Here is a 23,608-nt window from a genome sequence, read left to right as displayed (position 1 = left end):
AAATTGGGCTAATTCGAACGTGCGTCTGACATATGTATCTATGAATGTATTTGAGTAAGTCAACTTGGTATTAGAATAATGTCTGGGCACTGAGGGGGCTGCGAGGCAAGAGATGGCGACGCGTCGGCTTCATTGCTGCTCGTAATTGTTATGCAAAGTGCGCCTTCGTTGATTATTGCCAACTAAAATGAAATAAAAAACGAAATTAAAATATATTACCCAAGCACACATGCACAAAAACTCACACGCACACTTGCATGTGTACACTGTACTTATACCACTTAAGTAGTTGTTCGTACACAAATATGCATCATAAAGCTGTAAACGATTTCGATAACTCGCATTTTTGGTACACACGTGGTTACGTCGACTCCTCTCGCTGCCTCTTTTACATCCTCAGCCCAACTTCTTCTCAAACCCATACATTTGCATACTACTTGCAACTACGATTCATCTTAATTTATGTCAATTACTTATTCTCTAGTTTAAAAAACAAAGTTCGAAAGAATTCTTTTCTTACTTTATTGATTTTTATAGTCCTAATCTTATATTTCGTTTTGTTACCCCATCAACAAAACTATTTTCTTAAATCCAGATCGAAATTTAAAAAAAAAACTCAATTGCCATTCTTGAAAATCAAAATTATTTAGTACTTGTTTCATATATGGAAAAATCTGGAAATTCAAACAAAAAGGCTAAATACTCTATTTTATTGACATACCTAATTATTTAGATACATAATTTATACACCAATTTCTTGTTACTATTAGATACCTCCAGAACTCAGAACCCAGAATCTCTACTTACTAAGCTTACAGCAATATCACAAGAAATAACCAGAAGTACTTAACTCAAAATTTTCATTCCGTTAGTTTTTCGAAGGTTATTATTTCATAATAAAACATTCTTGAAGCAATATTCTAATCTAGAGATACAATTTTTTAATCGTAAAACGTAAATTTAACAAAAATATTTTTAAGATTGTTTCAACTTAAAAATCTTATTTCCAGGCTTTAAGACTTCCAATTTACTTTTTAATCTAGATTTTTTCACTCTGTATGCAGTAAAAAAACGTTGAATCGTCAAAATTATATTGCAATTGATGAATCACAAAAATGTGAAACAATTCAAATGCATTTTTTTAGGTTTATGAATACGAAAATTGTTAAATTTCATAGCCATTGGAACGCTTTGAATAATGAATAATAATGAAAATTTTGCATTATTTGCTGGAACCTATTTGAATAATGAATTCCTAATGTAGAGACAGAAAGGGAAAATGGTCTTATGTTTAATCAATGCATACAATGTTTTTTATTCAAAATATTTCGACGAAAGACGAACCTTGTCAAAGTGTGACATTTGTTTACCAAATGCCAAAATGTCAACAACATGTAAAAAAGGCAATGATTTAGAATAGAAATTGATGAAAGTGGACACATATAAAAACAAAACAAAACAATGAGTTTTGCCTAGAAACGAATATAAGATGTATTATTTAGTTGTAATTGCATTTGCTTCATGACATTTAGCTACTGGCAGCGTCGATGAATACAATGTGAACAAAATAAAATACAAAATTCTTTGGCCGCGATGGGGAGAAAACTGTGTATGTGTTTGTGTGTGCTGTGAGACATTTTTTCCAATCGCACTTTCAAGTGATTTATGCGCACAGAAATTTGCCTGCTTAATCATTGGGGCATGCCAAAGCACTCAGCTCTTGTGGCATCCACACTTAAGAGTGTAAGTCGAAGTAACACTCTCGATTCACTCATCAATTGTTGACAGAATCTCACATACGAGTGCAATTGCCTTTTGTTGTATTCTGTAGTTGCAATAATTATATTTTTAACACTTAATTGCAGACTCACTAGCTGATGCGCTGAGGGCCCTCCCGATTCTGATTCCGATTGCGATTTCGTTTTCGATTCCGTCACCCTATTTTCCCTCTTGCGTCTCTGCTATCGTCCTTTCGATTCACTGATTTTCGCAGAGACCAATGAGCTGTCATTAAATGAAAACAGCAAAACAAGAACAATTGCCGCGCCATCAATCCCAATCGATGATACAAATACGAGCAGAGATACAGACGCAGTGAAAGATACATTTACAGATACAGATTCAGATACAGATACTTTTGCAGCAGCTGCGGCTATAAAAAACCAACAAAAAAATGCATTGTAAATGCAAATGCAAATGAAATGGCTCGAACCGTTGTCTGCTGCTGAATATTTTGGCCAATATCCAAGGAATGTTTTTTAATCAGCACATAAAAAATATTGCACGTCTACAATTTTGCAATTCTTCACCCTTCGTCGAGCGTCTCTCCCTCCACTTTCACGACAGCCATCAGCAAATCCCACCTCATCGGGTGTCGTTCGGTCGATCGTTCGTTCGTTCGTTGGTTGGTTGGTTCGATTTATTTAATTGCATTTTAATTTATTTGAATTATTTTTGTTGGCATTAATCGATGCCCGGCAATTTCAATTATAATAAAACTTGAAAAAAAGAGCTGAAGAATTTATTCAATAGTGCAATCGAAAAGCAATTATAAGAAAGTATTTTATAGTCGCTTTCAAAAATTACACACGACATTCAATATACAAATACCCGCAAAAATAAGTGCTGGCATTTATATACTTACACATATATATTTTAATAGTGACAAATCGAAATAAAAATAAGCCATCACAGTGCAGCCTTTCAGATGTCTATTCATTAATTGAGAACTTATAGATCCATTGGAATGTATTTTTTTTTTTTTAATAATTATACTACTTTCTCAAATGATGTTTTACAATTCAAATGTAAAATTTATATACACGCAATTCATAGGGTAGAAGGACGACAATACAATATCAATATACCAAATATAGCTTTTGGTATATTTTAATGTTTTTTGAGATATTTTCTAGAATATAGAACATACCCGAAACGAATAGGATAGAAGTCCGGCAATACAATATCGATATACCAGCATTTGGTATATTTTAGTATTTTTCCGATTATATTTTGTATGGTTACAACTGAAGTTTTCTTATTGCTTTTATTTTCAAAGCGCGCTACTTTCTTAAATTTTGTTTTAAAATGTTAGTACAATATTTTTATATGTAACCTCTTCACAACGGTTTCTATTATAAGTTGAAAGGTATATCTTTCACTATCGCTATTTATTTAGCACTAATATTAATATTACTTCAAATCAATCTATGTTTTTTTTTATTTTCAACTTTTATCTTTAATAGCTACATTTTGATATTTGTGTGCTTTTGTTAATTAATGCTCCTACAAAATTAATGCCAGACCATCCCAAGTGGGAGTTCATTTAGAAGTCCTTGCTTTAAGCAACTGTGGTTACATTTAAGCGCAGCGCCAATTGAAGAAGATTTGGGGTGGGACAACAAATTTAGAGGAAAGCTCTCGAGTTGAGAACCTTAAGCCATAAATAAGAAATTTTTATCTGAAGCAAAGTTTCGGACGGTGCTCGCCAGAGCGCACAGTTAAAATAAAAATGATGGAAATAAAATAGAAAAAGTACGAGGAGTTCATCCGCATCAGGATCGAGTGCAGAAAAACTTTTCAGTCACGAACGGGGCTCATGTCCTTGTTTGTATTAGGTGTACGTGTGCCAATGAATTTGGAACTGGATGCTCCAGGCTCTGGACTCTCAACTCAAGACTCAAGATTCCAGGTTCGCGTCTCGGGATGAAAGTTGGGCTGTCCATCAGCTCAGGGCTTATTGCTTATCTGCCAGGATGAACGTCTGTCGGTATTTTTCTCTCTCATTCTCCCACAGAACTAACTTCATCTCTTTCGCTCGCGCATTGCGATGTCTATCTCTATGCTGGCGACTTATGAAATACTTACTAACGGCTTTATTTGACCAGCTCGCCACTGGACTGCTGATGAGGACAGTCAAACACTCACACGGAAGGGGAGAAGGATGACTGAGGGATAAGGGGTGGCACCTTGGAGTGCTCGCTGTGAAAATATTTGCTGTGCCAACTGGACGTTCGTCCATTACACTTGGCATAGATGCACACGCTATCGAGAGTGTGTAGTGTTCATATTTTATTTATGTTTACGTACAAAAATCAATTCCAATTGAATCCGTTGGTACTCTTGTGTATTCTGAGCAGCAGGCAGGATATGAAGAATCCTTTTATATTCCGCTCCTTTGGCATTCTCCAGATGAAAATCAATTTTTAAGTTTTCCTTTTTGCAATAATATTCCCCCCAAATGGCAGCCAGTCGAAATAGCATTTATTTGCCATAATACTGCCAGTACGTGACACCCTTGACACCCTCCCTCCACCATTTCACCCCATCCACAGGGCGTCAAGAAATATTGAATTGAAGTTGAATTTTAACATCAATACGCAACGCATCAAAAAGAGAGCAGCATATCCCACAAAAATACAACCATATGAATAATAAATCTAGAGATTTATGCCCTGCTTCTCGCCCACTCTTCAGGCTCTTAACTTAAGTGATTTTATGTTATGCATTCAAAAAAAACACCGCAAACATTTGAACTGAAGGTCATCATTTTGCTGTTTGTGAAATGAAATCTGATCCGAAACTCTAATGTCCTTTTTAGACAAATGATTTTCGAAAAGAGAAAATGTTGCCATTCTATTTATATTTTTTAATTTAATTTATAATTTTCAGAAAAAAAACATTTTCTTTAAATTTAAATATTCGGCATTGTGTTTTCATGTAACTTTTAATTTTTGCGCTAAATTTAGGCTTTGAAGGAGCGTCCTCAAGTTAAATTAAAATAATAGCTATGATATTTAATACATTTGTTTATCTTAATCTATTCAGCAATATATTTTTAAGCTAAAGTTATTTTCATTGACAGTTAAACACAAATAGTTAGCTGGGATGTTAAACCAACCTTTTCACGTGAGCAACTCAATTCTAATTAAAATTAAAATTCGAATGCCCAGCAATAAATTGTGCACAATTAAAGGTGAAACAGACGCAGGAGTGATTGAGTTGAGCTTAGATATCTGGGCTATTCGAAGAAAAGTTCAATAACCCAAAGAGAGCAAATGTTTAGTATCTCTGAGGGGCATAGAAGGAGGGAAATTATTTGTACTGAGACTGAGACTGTGATTGGGGCTCGTCTGGGCTGGGCTGGGTCTGGAAAGGGAACTGGAACTGGGAGTAAGACTGACACGTTGACTGAGAGGCCATCAAAGGCTGAAGTTGAATCAAACCATCAAATAGTCGGTAATAGTTTCGGGTTGTAAAACTCACACGAACAATAAGTTAATCAATCTCAAATTTTAATTACAAAGTAACAACTTCCTTTAGCAATTTCAAGCGCGATGAACTCAACACGACTCCAACTCTGTCTTCGTCTCCGACTCCATATCTGTCTCCGTCTCCGTCTTCGACTGCGTCTCTGACTCTTTCTCGACTTGGTTAATGGGTATTTGCCTGATGTTTTTGGCTTGCCGACGGCACAATTTACATAAAAACGTAGACGCAGCTCAAGGTGTGGGCCAGATACTCACACAGACACACACACATACTCACACACAGATGCACACAATACATTGGCTGATCTACAGATACAGCGAAACTGTTGGTGCAACAGTGCGGGGCACATATTTTATGTAATTTGTCTTTGTTTCGTGTAATAAAATGAAAATAAAATTGTGAATTGCTAAAGGAAGAGGAAGCCCTCCACTGAAGTCTGTGTAAGTAAGTGTGAGTGCGATTGTAACTGTGAGCGTGAATGTTAATGCTCATTCACCCCCTCGTTTGCCGAATACTAAACCCATGTCCAACTAACAAATGAAAAATGGAACTCGCACAATGCCAGCGAACGAGTTGGAAATTTATTTGAATTTTATGCGACTCTCAACTCTCCTCTCTGCGCAGGCGTCACAGCCAACGCCTCCAGCGAAGACTAGTCGGCCAGTCCTTAGTTCCTAGTTCCCCCTTTGCGCAGATGCACTTCAACATCCACGTCCACATCGATGTCCACGTTCTCGCTCACGTCTGCATCGGTGTAATCCTTTGTTGACTGCGCAGGTGACAGCCGCCGGTCATGGAAATCGATTAACAGCTGGCTGAGGTCAAAAGGTGCACAGCCCCTGGTCAGCGAAAGGAAAACAACAACAACAACAACAACATTGACAGAGAGCACAACTACAACAACAACAACAAAAACAATAACAAACAATAGCAATAATAATAAGTAGCTGCAACAGTTTCAATAGCGACTGCCGCACGCATCGTTGCCTCGTGGCTTTTGACAAGTTTATTAACTTGTATGGCGTTGCACGCACAGATACATATGTATGTATGTGTTTCACAGCAGCAGCAGCAGCAAAGCTCGTTCAACGAAAGGCTCATACACTGAAAAAAAGGCTACTAAGTATGCATCGCTTTAATGTCAATGGATATGACACAAGTCATTTATGCTATTTATGCTTCTTATTTAATCAACTTTTTCAAGCAATCTGCAAATTTCAATATGTAAAATACAAGATATATTCTGGAATATTTACCCCCGCAGAGTTTATTTTAATTTTGATAAATATCTGAAGCATCTCCTACTTCATATAACCGTGATAAAAGTTAAGTAGTTAAGCATAACAAAGAATATTATTCCTCTTATTGACATTGATTTGCCAATACTTTGTTTCAATTGCTTTAGTTGTATATATTCCTCTGTCAACTCTGATTTAACATAGCCCTAGAATTTTTTCGCTCTGTGTATTTATTATCACGAAAACCAAGAAAGTGAATTGTTGGCGGGGTCGCCATGAACCCCTCCTTAATTTGGCGGTTTACCGTCAAAATATTTTTGGTTGAAGTTTTAGCGCAACTTGCGACAAGGCGAAAGTCAAAATCTTTTGTCAACTCGCGTCTCCCCTGTCCCTGTCCCCCCTGTACGACCCTAAACCTTCTAACGCGCCACCGTCTAACTGTCTTGTCAAGGTGCAGGCGCAACCCTTTGGCTGCGCAAAATCCCCCGAGGGATGTGTACGTGAAATGGAGGCGGACATGGTGGGGCGGATAGGGTGGATGGGGCGAAGTTCCATGCGGCTTGCTCTGCGGCCAGAATTTTGATGGGGTTTTGGGCAGACGAACCGCGCTGGCTTTTCACAGCCAAAAGGATGTTGCGGCAAAATCTGCGTAAACTTTGCGTGCATGTTTCTTTATATATATACTCGTATATTTTCGAGGCTATCTGCGTCTCACTTCGATTCATGGCTTAAACTATACCTGACTCTGTCTACATGTGTACAATGCAAGTATTTGCCTTTTGGAACCGAGGAGAATAACATGCTTGAAGGGTTCAGTTCTGAGTTTACTTTATATCTTATTTGCTTATGAAATAAGATATGCCTTGCTGGCGCAGCTTCTGCGGTATCGTCTCAATCTCAATCCCAATTCCACTCAATCCCAATTCGATTCTCAGCCCTCGTTTGGAGCACTCATGCCACGTGACACAATTTATGCATAGATATGGCCAGTCGGAATATGTTTCGTTTCGTTTCGATTCGATTTTATTTTCTGTTTATGAGATTGCTTGACGTCTTTATGCACTTTTCTGCTTTACGACTCAGAAGGGTTGTCTGAGCCCATCAGCCGTTATCGAGTATTCACAATTTGTGGCGGGCGAAGTAGGAAAACGAATAACATGCTTCTTGCATGCGAGACTTGAAGATTATTTGAATTGGAGTTTCCGCCGTTCATTTAATTTTTTACAAATAATTTATTAACAGTTTAAGCACAGTCCTTCTAATTGTTACATTTATTTAACTTTATTTTATATTTGAAATTTAAGTCTTACATCATATTAGTTTTATTTATTTATTATTTTCATTTAATTTAATATGGTTTAGGTGACTCCCTATTAAAGTTTACAATCAAGCATATTGTGCACTTTATGGTATATTTTAAATGTACTCTTAATATACTCTTATTAATATACCAATTGTAGCCTTCTATATATTTTTGTAATTTTCGTATATTATTTTGCTTTATAATAATAGAACATATAATACCTCAATGATTTGTTTTTATTGAAAATTAGTAGCGGGTATTTCCCAATCGAGCACACTAAACTGTAGATTTCTCACTTGTTTTATCTAAGTAAAGTATTTCTTTTTAAACAAAATTTCAAGTATGGGTATAATTATATTTTTTATTTATTTTTTCTTTATGGATTTATCTTTTGTTTTAATGTTCAATAGTATTATATATAAGACGTTTCATAAATTTTGATATACATATTTAATACAAAATGTTAAATACTATTTTTACCTATAAATCTATGTACAGTCTATCTTTGGGTGGGAATTGATTCTTTATAGCCTACTAAGCTTGTCTCTTTTTTAATTAGAATCCAATGTCAGAGAACGCTATTTCTATGGCTTGTGGCAAATGGTGAAAACCAAATAAAACTCAATCAAGAGTAATTAAAGCAATTCACAATTGGTGCAGACTGTAAAACCGACACAATAACCAATTGTTTCCAATGCATCTGACGAATGGACGAAAGAACGTTCCCGGCGCGTGACAAAACCTTGTGATCCCTATTCCCCCTGACGCAGATCTTTAGAGAACTTAGTTCAATGTCTAGAGCGTAGGTGCTAATGAATCGGCACAATGGCAACACCTTGCTGACCGGACCGACGGGAGTTGCCTCAATGGACTGAGGGACAGAGAGACAGACTGTCTGACCGGCTGGCTACTGATGACTATGTCTGGGATTTGGGCGTCAATAAAAGTGGCAAACAAAGCGAATCGCTCTGAAAAAGGCTCGAAAAGTGGCGCGTGTCGAACTGGAAACTGAAAACTGGGAAATGGGAACTCAGAACATGAATTGTGAGTCTGAACCCTTCGGGTTGACCGCCTGCTGCTGCTGTTGTTGCTGCGGCTGCTGCAGCAGTTAGTCCCTCAACTATGGCACCTAACACTCACTCACACACTCACGCATTGACTGCCCCGTTACAAATTGTTGTGGGCGTTCCAAATCCGCTTACGATTCGCCTTTCTCCACACACACACATACACACACACACTCACAGACGTCACTTACTTGTGGCGCATCGCATTTCATTTTCCATTCGAATTTTTGAGCGTTAAATCGCCAAAATCGTTCGTTAATTTTGACATTTCTCTATTGTTTGTTTCTGGAAGGGAGCCCAGTAGAGGGGGATGAACTGAAGACCAATGGCCAGCTGACCCCTGACTCCTGACTATTGACCACTGACCCGCAGACGGGGTTGACACGTCAAGACTGACACATCCATGTGGGTGGAAATACTCAGATGGAGGATGATTGCAGTTGTTGGCATTGTCCGATGGCTGAGATTAAAAATTTATTTTGAAATTAGCTCAATTGTTGGCATTGCTCCCTTTTCGCCCAGTTATTGCTTCCTTTTTGGGAAAAAATAAAACAATACGTAAGATAAAATACAAATAATGTTGATGCGCTTCTTACCCTGTTCAAATTGTGAATGACTGCAAATGATTTGAAATATTTGTTGATTGTTTTCTACGAACTCGCGTAACGAACGCATTTGGCTTTTAATTTCTAATTTCAAAAAAGTCCATAGAGGGTGCTTCCATAAATGTGGCTAGAGAACTGGTACTCGAAATGATAGAAACTAAGATTACTTCTAATAAATGAAATTCCAAAAATAGTCATCTACGAAAAATATCAAATAAATAGAACTAAAATAAATACATAAAGAATACACGAACTATGTAAATCAATATTTTAGATTTTATATTGTCCACTATAAACTTACATTTTTACATTTTCTTGTATTGTTATTATGACCTATCATATCTATAGGTACCTTTGAACTTATGGAAAGTTGACTTTATTAATTCCAACATTATTATATATTTTGAAAACGTTTTACTTGTACATATAAAAGTTATCGACTAGATATTATTAATATCTGGCCGTTAACTTCTCAAGCTTAGACAAAGCAGTATTCTTTTTTAAGATGATTAAGTTGATTTAAAGGTTTCTTCCGTGATTTAGGTTCATTGAATTTTTGTCAATCGATGCATTCGAATGATATTTTGAAGCAAAACCTTCGCACTGACCACTATTATCTGCAAGCAAACTGCAACCCTCTGATTCGTGAGATGGATCTAATTTCAGAATAGCCACCGGACATATCAATCGGGTGTTAAGAAATTGGATCGGTCAGGGGTCAGTGATAGGGACAATAGCGGAGAGAGTGAGGGGCGGGGAGGAATTGGGACTCCCATTGCGGGTGTGGAACTTCGACTGCAACTGGGACTAGGACTGGGTCATAAAACCCGAACAATAGCGTGTTAATGGCAACTTTAAAATGACACCACTCCGTCGGCAGTTGCGGGTTAATCGCTGGCCAAAAGGGAACCACCCGCCGTTATCAACGGGATTTGACGGAACCCGCCCTTTTTTTCCGAGTGATAAATGCAGTTTGTCGTGACGGGTGGGCAGCCAATAGAGTTGTCAATGCGCTAGCGCTAGAGTTTTCAACAATTTTCAACTTGTAAATTTAGACTTGGCAACAAAAAAATACATGGATAAAAAGGGAAATCCATTGGAAAGCTACCCTGTGGCAAAAAAGATAGAAAATAATTTCCCCAAATATTATCGGGGCTTAAGCAAGAAGTTTTTAAAAATATAGGTATATATAGTCTAATGACTTCGTTAGAACTCCAAAATGTTGACCTTAGCATACCTCTCCTTGGTCATTAGCAGACAATATATGTAGATCAAATGTTCTGAATTGCTGGTTTGTCGAATGTTTTATGATACAATTACATTCAATAGAATTGCCACCCAGAATAGTTGCATATTTATGCCACAATTACACACACTCACTCATGCACACACAAACGCAGAATATCAGGTGATGCTTGAATTGTCAATTGATTTTTGCGGTTTTTAACAAAAATGTTTTACAAATGCTGCACATTTTTGCCATTTGTTGTGTGTGAGCGTGTAGATGTTGGTGTCCCAAGTGCCACGCCCTTTTCAACACTATATCCATGCAACAGGGAGGCAGGTGTTGCAGTAATCATTGTTGTTGCCCCGCTGTATAACTACTAGTTGTTGTCGACTGTTTGTTTTGCTAACCAAAGTGTTGATGTTGTAGACCACCGACGCGTTTCTTTTTTTTTTTGCCAGAAAATCATCAAACCGAATTACATCAGCCAAGTATACAGATATACAAAGTGTATAGTATTTATGTATTTCAGATTTATTCATTTATAAAACAGATTCGAAGAGGTTTGTTTGGCTTAGATGCAAATCAGTGAAGTTTTATAGCCAAGTACCTAAAGTAAGGACAATGCGAGTAGTCGCCGTTTAACGGTCAGTTTACTTCAGGTTTACTTACGCTTACATTGGCTCAAAATGTTAATGTACCGCCCCATAAAACCAACTTCATTACACGGCACTAAAAGTAGCCGCAATGGAGGCAGCTCAACAAAACTAAAACCGAATAATATAAAAACTCAATTAAAATTCAAAAGCCAAAAACCAGCAGAAAACTGAATACAGAAAAAAATGTGCGGTGCGTGCTTATCGTCGATGACGACTCTGACTCTGACTCTGAACCCGAATCCGAACCTGAACCCGAACCCGATGAGCTCGATAAAGCGACAAAAGGCGACTACAAAATAAATTAAAAATACATTTTACCTTAAATGTGGCACTTTGAAAGGCAAAACCTGAGAAGAGCACATAATAAATATAAAATAAAAATAAAAACACAATTAAATAAGTGCATAGAAAACAAATTCGTTAAAAGAAGCACACGCACAACCTGAGAAACAGTCCAACACAACAAATACTATATAAAAAAACACACAAATTAAAATAACACCAAGCAATTTCAAGTACTTCAACGTGAAAGGGCAAGACGAACCCAACAACACAATCAACGATTTCTTCAGGCCCCCCGCTGCACGCCTTGCCCCATTGATTCAACCGGGAAACTTGGGTTCAAAGACAACACCAAATTATGTAGTTGTCCAAGAGCTTCAGAGCTCTTAACGAATTTGTACACTCTACATGGAAAGTTTACCGAAGGAAACGGTAATGGTATTTGTTTATTTTTATTCTATTATTTGTCATTCATATCTATTCTATATTTTTTCATGACAATATAGTTATTATGAAAAATATTTCTTACACAGTAGTAATTTATGAAATGTAAGTATTAGTTTATTAATATAATTTGGATTTATTAAAAACAAAAAACAATTTCTGTAGGAGTCGAAAAAGAGTTGAAAACTTTACAAATGCATTTCAATACTTTTACCATATTAATGATTTACCATCTTCTTTTCAATATACAATACAACATTTTTGAAGCAAGATTTTAATCTTAAATTGCCAATTTAGAATAAAAATCTTTATTTAAGATTTTTTTCAACATACAAGTTGTATTTCAAGATTTTTTTTAAAATTAAAAAAATCCATTTTTTCCCGTCTACTTTTCAATATTGATTTTTGCTCTCTGTGCACATATTTCTATTCTAAATTTCAAAACATTTTGCTGGTTAAAAATCGTTCTAGTACAAAAGAAAATTAAAAAAAAAAAATTAAAATATGTGAATTATCGGTTTGTTATTATTGTATGCATATGTATTTGTCACAAATTAAAATTTTTTAATATATTTAACCAGTTGCGATAAAGAATCTAACTAGAGTTCCAATCCTTTGTTAGAGTATAAAATAGAGTTTGGAGCAACTCACACTGCTCTATTCCTCTGCATATCTGACGGATGTAATTGCCGGGGACGTGACTTGCATTAATGGGACGAGGTGAGACAAGGTGTGAGGCACGTTTTGCGGAACCAACTGAACCAACAGAAGGCCGGAGGAGGTGCGAGAGAGGTGCCGATGATTTTTGGAGCACAACGAAATGGTCTCATAACTGGAGCAACCACCAGACAGTTGACTGAACTCGACGCACGGCGCGCAGCTCGAGGCGCGTGAAACATGGAACATGGAGCATGCCGCATGGCGGGCGACATAAATTTGAAACAAGAGTTCTAAAAAAACGAAAAACGAAAACCATGAAACGAAATGCAGTCGAATGTTCGATGAAAAATGCGTTCGGTTTACCATTAATCCACAACCATGATCCAGAGCGACAGATCATTACACACGCGCGCTCTCGTGCTATTGAAATTTATTAATAAAAAATTCTTGGGAGCTAGGAAAAGCGAGGCGGATGTACATAGGATGTGAATATGGATGTGGTGGAGCGAGGCAGGGAACACGTGTAGTAGAGCAGGCCCTCCTCTACCCTCCCTCTACCATCTTCCATGCTAATAGCGCCCCAGGCGGTGGCTCATGCAGTTGTTGCAACGCTGTAATTTATGGCAGCGCTGCCAAACGACATGCTAACTAATAGAATCATCATAATTTATACATGCAAATGCATTGCGCATGTAATTTATGCACCTCTGCACCCACCCTCCATCCCTCCCTCTGGCCATCCCAGATTATCAAGATCCGCGTTGACAGGGGTCACAACACCCGGCAAACTATAGGTTAATAGCTGACCTCCGACCCGGACTTAAAATCAGGGCAGCGTTTGAATAACGATTGCGAAAACACAGTTGCCATTGAAGGAGTCTTTATTTAATATAGAGGTGCATTCCATTGGGACTATATGATGTGGAAATATCTAGGATATCGACTGGAAAACGGAAAGAAAAAAGGGGCAGGGAAAGTAATTACTGCCAGTTTCCACCGTAGCCGTTGTTGGTACCTTGCCCCATGCCAGCGCCAGGATTTCCAAGACCTGCAGAGACCAGATGAGATCGCAAGTTATACTCGAGATTCCGATACTCACCATTGCGAGACATGCCGCCGGGATAGCCTCCATAGCTATTGCCCATGGCGTTCATACCCATCGCCTGGCCTCCGTGCTGCTGCTGCTGGCCCATGGAGCCACTAAGAAGCAAAGCAAAAGTATAAATAAGTCTAATGTGTGATTGCACTTACCCCTCTGTCTTGGGGAGATTCGTATACCGCATCATTGACTGGTTGTAATCATCGAAGGGACTGGGCGAGGCCTGACCTTGAGGCATTGCCGATTGATAGCTCTGTCCCTGATTCGCCTGGTTTGAGTGCAACCACTGTTGTCCTCCATCGAAACCCTGTCCTTGACCCATCTGCCCCATTTGTCCCATCTGCACGTGAGGAGCTTAGTGATCATTTCCCAACTCGAATATCACTTCTATAAACTCACCTGGGGATAGATGGGCATGCCTTGGCCGCTTCCTCCATTCCCTCCCATGCTGTAGTTCCAGTTGAATTCTGCACCACCTGAATTACCATAGTCCATCGTGACTTTCTTTCAAATAGGCCAAAAATGTGATCGACAAATTTATAGCTCTTAAAAAATATTTTAAATCCTACCAAAACATAAACTACTGAAATGTTAGAATACGAATGAATTCGTTTCTGTTTCTTTGCATTACATGTGGAAACTTTAAAGACAGTCAATGCTGTGTCTACTAAATGATCAATTTAATCCAAGTAGTATTTGTTTTAGCCTTTGAATATATATGGACATTATTATTTTGAATTTGAATTAAAATTGAATGTGTCTCATATAGATTTTCAATTTAAAAACATAGTATCAAGTCTAATAATTGTATATAAGTTAGAAAATATTTTTTATTTCTTTTAAAATAACGTAAACTTAACAGTTTATTTGCTTTATATCTTGCAAGAATTTTTCAATATTTTCAATACAATTTACACGAAAATTTGAGGTATTCAAAAACATGCCTAGATTTCAGTTTTAATTCATCAAACTATATTCGATACTATTTGGATATCACCAGATTTGTATTTTAGGACCTGATAATAAATAGCGTTATTAGAATATTATGCAAAATTACACATAGCATTCCATATTGAATATTTCAATTGAAATAAATTATAGTCAAGCGTATTATGGACGATTATTTATTTAAAATGTTCCAAAAATTTAAAATATTTTCATTGAAAAAGTATAAAAAATATATTTCATTTCGAATTTCAAGTGTCTACCCCAGATATCAACTGTGACTTGCCACACAGCTGTCAGATGCAGTTGCCTGTGAAACAGGTTCTTATCCCCTGGATAGAGACTTTGCTAAAGGTATTATTGTTAGTAAGGCGCACTCTGAGAGAAGAAAGAAAACAAAGACAATATCCCGCTAGGTCGAAGAGCGGAGACAAAAGCAGATGACCTCATAAATCGCATCGTTATGATGTTCATAAATATATAATTGTTTCATATTCATAACGCTGATGTTCCTCTGCAAAAGATAAGTGTGCATTTGTCCTTGTGATGCATGCAACCGCTGTGAAAACATACCTTGCTATATTACCCTGACTTGCATAGTTTTTTATGGCCAACAATATTTTGAGCAGCTCGGCAAAGCGAAAGATTTACGAGCTAAATACACAGACTGCTTTTTAGAAGCAGCAATTTAAAAGCCATCAAACGATGTATCTACAACCTACATATATGCGATATAAACGTTTTAGTTTTCATTTTCATTTTCCTTTTCGTTTCAGTTTGAGTTTGAGTTTTAGTTTTCGTTTTAGTTGTGCCGTACTTAATCCACTTAAACGGCATTCGTGCGGTTTCCATGGATCTCGGCCGTAAAATTGTTTTGTCACCTGTTGAAAGCATTTTTTATTTCTAATTGAAAATATGTGAAAATGTGTCGAGCAGCAGAAAATTTCATAAATTTTATTGTCACGCCACGCGACACTGCAACGAATCTTCCCCCCTCCATCGTTCTGCTCCCTCCTGAATGAATGTCTTCAAATGTTTTTCCTTCTCTGATCTGTTATTTTTATTTTTTCTTATTTATAGAATTTCTTTGCTCTCATTCGGTCTCTCTCTCTCTTTGTCTATCTCTGTGTCTAGGAAATATGATTACCAAAAGTGCGTCGAGTTAGTTTTGGCTCTCTGCAGTCGATTGCTGGCAATTAACACCTTCCTTTTGCCCTCAAGCAATGCACATTTGTCAGGGCCTTGAATTGGTCTTGGGGGCGGTCTAATGTTATTCCAAAACATTTTGATTTATCAACTCTTTTTAAATTCCAAACATGAAAGCATCTTTCACAGCAACAGCAACATCAACATCTACATCTACAACTGCCGAGGAGTCAACGGAGTCATTCACATTAAGCCAAACAAGCGCATAGATACACTCGAAACGATTTAACTCTTTGACCCCACCCACACACACTCTCACACACACGCACACCGTTGTGAACCCCGACCCTCAACCCCCGGTTCTAGCACACAAAACTGAGCGGGCCTATTAAAAAATTGTTTATGAAAACAAAACATTTTCAGAGCAATTAATCATCAGGCATTGGCTGCCGCGTGGGGGGAACAGCATTGCCCCTCTCCTCCTCCTCCTCCTTGACTCTTTCCTTGCCCCTTTCCCTCCACCTTTCGTTGATCGCTGCTCATGTTGATGATGATGATCTCCATGGCCGAGTCCCACTTCCACTTCCAGTCGTAGTCGCAGTCGCAGTCGCAGTAGCGCAGCTGGCATCATATAGCTGCCAATGATTAAGCAAAGTGCCTCCAATTTCCACTCGACAATCGAGGAGGGGAAAGTGTTAAATGCCTGCCAATTAGTGCCGCCCGTTGGCTGCTTCAATGATCTGCTACGCTCGTTTTCCTAATTGGCTAAAATATGAAATGCTGTTCAATTTAATCGGCTTAATTAATGGTTTATTCCCTATTTGAGTAGGAGGAACTGCTTAAATGATTTTATCTTTAATTATACAAGTTATTACAATAAAGCAAGTGTAAATCTATATTAGAGAATTTTGAAACTAGCACCGGAGCAAGGAGTTGGGATGGGTCCTTTTGAACATTTTTTTTTTTATTTCTTTTTTATTTTTTTATTAAAATACTAACGAAATGATAACAAAGATAGGTGCACTGTTACCTAACTGGGCAACTTATGTAAATCAGAAATTATAAACAGAAAATTAATTATGTCAGCAGCACATAAATATAAACTAAATAAAGATTATACAAATTGAACCTAAGGATATACGAGAAATTTATGTAAGCACTCTTACGATTCTGTACTACATTCAAAATTTACCATAGAGTATAAAATATACCAGATTGTCAAATAAAGCAACTTAGTCCCGACTGCAGTAGGTGTTCTTTGCCATACAAAAGTATTTCTATTCGATAATTTTCGATTTGTGGAGGCGGGAGTGGGCGCGGCACAAATTTGAAACAAACTTGATGCGCGTGCAAATATTAATATAACAATTGTTGTCGAAAAAATAATAATAGTTCTATCACTTTTAGTCTCTGAGATCATACGGTCGGACTGTTCACTCTGATGAAGAATATATGTTTATACTTTTTGGGATCGGATTGTTACACACACTTAACTTAACTAAAAATTACAAATGTTGTATTTAATATAAGCTTATTACAAGTTAATGGCATTAGGAAATGAATGAAAAGGATTGCTGTCAATCATTTTTTCTGCGCAACAAGAAGATCATCTTAAATAATATAATATAAGTGTAGTTATAGTTGTTAATGTTAAATATATCTGTATAGTTTTTGACGTTTCTGTCATCCGATTTTACGAATCAAATTAATGTTACAAGAAGTTAGTACGAAAAAAGTCTTCAGTTTACGTTACAGTGAAACAATCTTAAAGAAGCTTTCTTAATTACATATTTATAATAATGCATTATTATAGCAAGTAAGATTCCCAAAGGTTTCATTAGTTGGCTACGAAAATAGCTTTAATGCTTATTTATTATCTGGGAAATAAAAGTCTCACAAGAGAATAATTGAAAAATTGAATTCTCATTTCACATTAGTTTGCAGTTTGCGATGAAATATGTGAAGTGGGAAACTGCAAAATGGGAAAATCGCTGCGAGAGCAGAAGTAATGTCATTAGAGGGCAGTTATTGACATCGGAAGTGACTGAACCCACTCATAGATGGCACATTAGCAAGCACTGGGTGACAATAACTTGGCATTGAAATTGGTATTTGCCTGGCTCCCAATGGGAGGCAACTAATGTTCTGCTTGGTAGCCTTTAGTTTGGGTGTGGATCTGTCAGTGTGGCAACAATTGCGAATGGTTATTGTGTGCATTTCATAGTTATTGCTGTTGCTTTTCAAATAAAATGTGTAATATTTCAATTTTTGAATGCGTCGCAGGACTCAGAGGGCAGATTGGTGGTGAGGGCAGGAAAGAGATGTCAGCAATGCGTACATGACACAATTTAAACTGCTGACCTTTGTCCAGGGCAGGGGTTCAGAGGTCCAGAGGTCCAAGGTCTCTCCACCTAGACACCGCCCGCCATTGTCCAGCATTGTTCAGATGTCCGGTTTATTGTTATTGTTATTATGCGAGAGTTTTCCCTGCAACTGTCAAACAGAACTATTTGGCTGTGACTGTGGCTGTGTCTCTGGCTCTGGCTGCACTTCTATGGCCCAAAACGAGCGTGGGGTGGTTGGCTGCAGAACAGCACGCGTCGCTTGCCACATGCCGCATGCCACTATTCTCCTTTGGACTGCTAATGACGAGGCCAGACCCAACGGAAGCCTGTTCAAGTGCCTCTTCAAATTGTGCCACTGAGCCCGAAAATGACACCCGCACGATATACAGAGACGGAGACTGAAATCGGAACAGAGCTTGGGACACTGCGACATTGGATGATCATCCCCAGTTGTGTCGAAGGAGTCAACTATCATAAAACTGGCTCTAAATGACGCAAGGCTTCATTCAGCTGGTTGTTGTTGTCGTTGTTGTCTCATGACAAGCAGCAAAAACCAATAAATGTCATCAAATTTATTGCTTTTGATTCAACAAAATTCTTTTGTTTGTTTCGCTTTACAATTTTACAATATGAACCCTCCAAGTTAGCGATTGACATTTGACCAGAACTTTATAGATGATGTGTGTGTATAAATGCAGCCAATATCTCTGAATAAAACTGAAAATAAATCAATAATGTGCGTAACATTTGTAGAATGAAGATGTAATCAAATATACATCTATATACTTGTATATCAAAGAAACTAGATATTATGATTATTATCAATCATTTGTTTATCAAATATGATGTTATGTTTGTATCACAATATTTAAATGATCACTCCAGTATTATCATAAACAATAAATTGCAAGTTATCTGTTTTAATTTATTTACCGTGCTATATATTATTGTTATTCTCCATTAAAAGAATTTGGAATATCATGATGATTCGCAGGCTTGATATAAAATATTAGACCCCTATGCAGAATTATCGTTTGGGTTTCCAGTCGCCGCATTCTTTATCTGCCTAGGCTAGCTCCATTTACTTGCCGGTTGCGCAGTAATTATGACAGATATGAGTCACATCTGAAGTACTTATTGGAATGCCATTGTTGTTGTACAAACATTAATATATCTTGTATATGGGACACGTATCCTGCGGGCGAGTCAGCGCTCCCTCAACAGATGCCCATGCTAAAGTACCTTCAACTGTCAACGCATCGTCAATTCTATTTTTATGTTTTATTTTCATTCTTTTTTGTCTCAGGTCTTTTCTTGTTTTCTTTTCTTTTTTTTTGGTTCTTGGGTTGCTTCCGTTTCGCTTCGGCTCGTTTCGTTTAATTTCTGCTTCTTTTTTAATATTCGAGTGTAATATTTCAGTTTTTATACCCGCTACCCATAGGGTAGAAGGGTATTATAACTTTGTGCCGGCAGGAAATGTATGTAACAGGTAGAAGGAGGCATCTCCGACCCTATAAAGTATATATATTCTTGATCAGCGTCAACAGCCGAGACGATATAGCCATGTCCGTCTGTCCGTCTGTCCGTCTGTGTGTCTGTCCGTCCGTCCGTATGAACACCTAGATCTCAGAGACTATAAGAGATAGAGCTATAATTTTTTTTCGACAACATTTGTTATGTTTGCACGCAGATCAAGTTTGTTTCAAATTTTTGCCACGCCCACTTCCGCCCCCGCAAAACAAAAAAATCGAATAACAAGCGTAATTTTAAAGCTAGAGTTCCGAATTTTGGTATATATAATAACTACTATAGTAGTTATGATTTCTGAAAATTTGGTTGCGATCAGATAAAAATTGTCGAAGTTATAAAAGAAATATTTTTGTATGGGCAAAAACGCCTACTTACTAGGGGTCTTAGTTGCTTTGGCTGACAATCTGGTATATTGTGCCGTCTATGGTATATTTTGAATGCGGTACTATGTCGATATACCAAATATACCATTTGGTATATTTTTAGTATTTTTGCAGTATATTCGGTATATTTTGAGAAAATACCGCAAATTATATTTATTTTATTCAAAATGGGTAGCGGGTATCTCACAGTCGAGTACACTCGACTGTAGCTTTCTTACTTGTTTGTTGCCTTGTTCGTGTTGTCATTGAGGAGCGCGTTCTATGTTTTGTTTGTGTTGACAATTTGTTGATTTTTTGGTTTTTACAATATGTTCGAGAGAGTGTGTCGATGTGTGTGTGTGTGTGTGTGTGCAACCGCTAAATAGCTACAAATTTATGATCGTAAATAGGATCGTAAATCAATATTTAATGCATTTCCATTTGTTCCATCTTGGCTAATGTCAACAGCCAAATTGATGACAACAAACCCTCAGTAGGGGGTGACCCTACAGCACAAAACAGTTGATGGGGAGAGGGTGGGGAGTAAGGCAGTGAGGATGAAGGGGAGCGGCGGCAAATGCTGGTAAATTCAATTGGCATTTTTGCATAATTTCGTATATCGAATTGAAATGTGCAATAAATCGAAAATTCAGCTCATGCATATGTATGCGTATACAGCTTACATATGTGTAATATTAGATGTAATATATACACACACACATACACACATACATACGTAGTATACTAATGCTTATCGCATTTGTCGCATGTTTGGTTGCAGCTTTGACGGCAAATCCAATTTAATACGCTTAAGTTCTTACTTTTTGTTTTCCTTTTTGGTATTATTTACTCAACGAAGAAGAAGACGAATAAGTAAATAGTAGAAAATAAAAATTGCACTGTATGTACATCCACAGCGATAGCTCAATTTAATGTTATCGATTTTTAATTTTCCTATTTAAGCTTTTTGCAGACTTTGTAAAAATTTGCATGTATCACCTCCCATCATTCTCTCTCTCTCTCTGTTTCCCACTCGCTCATCACCAGCACAATCTCCCGTTCTCTCTCTTTCTCTGCAGTCGCAAAAACAATAAATACTGTTAAGGCTTGTAATTTAATCGCATTTGTATCGATGCTTTTGTTTTTCTGCTTTTCGCCCATTTCCCATTGTATTTATACCCGCTACCCATAGGGTAGAAGGGTATTATAACTTTGTGCCGGCAGGAAATGTATGTAACAGGCAGAAGGAGGCATCTCCGACCCTATAAAGTATATATATTCTTGATCAGCTTCAACAGCCGAGACGATCTAGCCATGTCCGTCTGTCCGTCTGTGTGTCTGTCCGTCTGTGTGTCCGTCCGTCTGTCCGTATGAACACCTAGATCTCAGAGACTATAAGAGATAGAGCTATAATTTTTTTTTTCGACAACATTTGTTATGTTTGCACGCAGATCAAGTTTGTTTCAAATTTTTGCCACGCCCCCTTCCGCCCCCGCAAATAAAAAAAAAATCGAATAACAAGCGTAATTTTAAAGCTAGAGTTACGAATTTTGGTATATATAATAATTACTATAGTAGTTATGATTCCTAAAAATTTGGTTGCGATCAGATAAAAATTGTCGAAGTTATTAAAGAAATACTTTTGTATGGGCAAAAACGCCTACTTACTAGAGGTCTAATTTGCTTTGGCCGACAGTCTGGTATATTGTGCTGTCTATGGTATATTTTGAATGCGGTACTATATCGATATACCAAATATACCATTTGGTATATTTTTTTTGGTTTTTAGTAGTATATTTGGTATATTTTGAGAAATATACCGCAAAATATATTGCTTTTATTCAAAATGGGTAGCGGGTATCTCACAGTCGAGTACACTCGACTGTAGCTTTCTTACTTGTTTTTAATTCGCTTTTTCCTTTTTACATCGAATTTAATTCAAGGCATAGAAAAATAGTTATACATGCGATACTAAATACATATGTATATGTATTGTACATACATATATACATATGCATTTATATGGAGCACCCTCCTAGCCGCTTGCCTCATGTAGGAGCCACATGTATGAGAAGCCCCAAAGATGCATGCCCCGAGCAGTTTAATTTGCATTCGTTTTCGTTGTTATCGATATTGTTGCGGTTGCTATCTCGATGTTATGCTTGTTATTGTAATTGTTGTTATTCTTGTGCCACTAGTTGTCGTTGTTGTTCACTTTATAACATAGTTAGATGGGAATATCAAATGAATGCACTTGGCGCCTTAATTGGATTTCATCTCATAAGCAAGCCACACACTTCAAGAGAATCCAGAAAACTAATCAATAATTATGTAAAATGTCAAGCTATCTATATTGTTTACATAAGTGACACCTTTTGCATATTTAGTGAAGTAACTAATTAACAAAAATTATAATTTTTATTATAAATTGTTGTTAGTTGAAAAACAAAAAGCAATAAAACTTGTTTTAACAATTTTGGACAAACATTTTAGGTTATAATTCTATTTTGTACTACCCATGAGAAGTACTTCTTCTGCTTCTAATGGAAATTATTAAATGTACAAATTTATCAGCAGCCGATATGTCAAATTATTCAACAATCTAAATATAAAGTGCTCCACTTTTTATTACATATTATCATTATAAAGCAGTCCTCAGAATATGTCAATAATCTTAACCAAACTACGTTTTTAAATTAATTTATATGTTTCAAATAAACTTTGCCCGACTGTGAGATACTCGCTTCTAATTTCCAATGTTATTAGTATTATTCAGTATATACTAAAAAATGAAATATCTATATATTAATTCATTTAAAATATATCATCCATTGCTACCCAATTTTTATAAATGCAAAATGCGGTATTATTCTTAACATATACCGAATAAATATACTGAAAAAATACTGAAACATAACACTAGATTGTTAATAATATTAGTATCACCCTTATTAGACATAGAACTTAGGATTTTTACAGGAATATTTCTTTAGTATAACACTTTGAGTTTCTTCTCTAGAGCGGCGTCTATGTCTATGTTATTTTGAAGAGCCGTTTAATAGTCTCGGGCTAAATTACATCAGAGATATTTCACGCTTTAATTAAAAATCGAAATTGAACTGCCAATAAAATGTTTGTTAACCAACATAACCGCATCTGTTAATGTCTGTGAAGAGGGAGCGCCGCAGTTGACGTCGCAGCCGCAGTCGACGTTGACTGTGTGCAATGAAGCCCAAGCCGAAGTCGAAGCCAGAACCATACTCGATACTCATAGGCCATACACTGAGTGTGTGTAGTATTCTGCCATGCTCGCGCAGTCTGCTTTATCAAATTTTGATAAAGAGTCAGGCCAATAAATTAAATGTATAAATTCATTTAATGAATTTCATTTTTATTGTTTCAAGCCCACCAGATGGACGACCTCCCC

At 37.0% G+C, this 23,608-nt stretch overlaps 2 protein-coding genes across 2 annotated transcripts; both read right to left on the bottom strand.

Moving 5' to 3' along the window:
- Positions 1-12,732: 12,732 nt before the first annotated feature.
- Positions 12,733-13,184, bottom strand: LOC132783416 (uncharacterized). Its single transcript, XM_060788559.1, has 2 exons — positions 13,118-13,184; positions 12,733-13,044 (listed from the first exon to the last, which is right to left on the bottom strand). Exons 1-2 carry the CDS (start codon positions 13,152-13,154, stop codon positions 12,752-12,754), a joined length of 330 nt encoding a protein of 109 aa, XP_060644542.1. The 5' UTR covers positions 13,155-13,184; the 3' UTR covers positions 12,733-12,751.
- A 433-nt stretch (positions 13,185-13,617) lies between these two features.
- On the bottom strand, positions 13,618-14,457 carry LOC132791929 (heterogeneous nuclear ribonucleoprotein A3 homolog 2). The gene is made up of 4 exons (XM_060801065.1): positions 14,253-14,457; positions 14,006-14,193; positions 13,854-13,954; positions 13,618-13,802 (listed from the first exon to the last, which is right to left on the bottom strand). Exons 1-4 carry the CDS (start codon positions 14,346-14,348, stop codon positions 13,735-13,737), a joined length of 453 nt encoding a protein of 150 aa, XP_060657048.1. The 5' UTR covers positions 14,349-14,457; the 3' UTR covers positions 13,618-13,734.
- Positions 14,458-23,608: the final 9,151 nt, after the last annotated feature.

The sequence above is a fragment of the Drosophila nasuta genome, chromosome 2L (assembly GCF_023558535.2).
Source record: "Drosophila nasuta strain 15112-1781.00 chromosome 2L, ASM2355853v1, whole genome shotgun sequence".
Taxonomy (NCBI): Eukaryota; Metazoa; Arthropoda; class Insecta; order Diptera; family Drosophilidae; genus Drosophila; species Drosophila nasuta.
Note: the sequence above shows the minus strand (reverse complement) of the source record. Positions and strands in the feature narration are given on the sequence as shown.

Coding starts and splice junctions, on each gene's coding strand:
- LOC132791929 (XM_060801065.1), bottom strand. CDS start 14,348: ATGGACTATGGTAATTCAGGTGGTGCAGAATTCAACTGGAACTACAGC. Junction 13,955..14,005: donor AATCTCCCCAAGACAGAGGG/GTAAGTGCAATC, acceptor TTTGCTTCTTAG/TGGCTCCATGGGCCAGCAGC. Junction 13,803..13,853: donor CGGCGGCATGTCTCGCAATG/GTGAGTATCGGA, acceptor TGGTCTCTGCAG/GTCTTGGAAATCCTGGCGCT.
- LOC132783416 (XM_060788559.1), bottom strand. CDS start 13,154: ATGATCTGTCGCTCTGGATCATGGTTGTGGATTAATG. Junction 13,045..13,117: donor ATCATGGTTGTGGATTAATG/GTAAACCGAACG, acceptor TCGTTTTTTTAG/AACTCTTGTTTCAAATTTAT.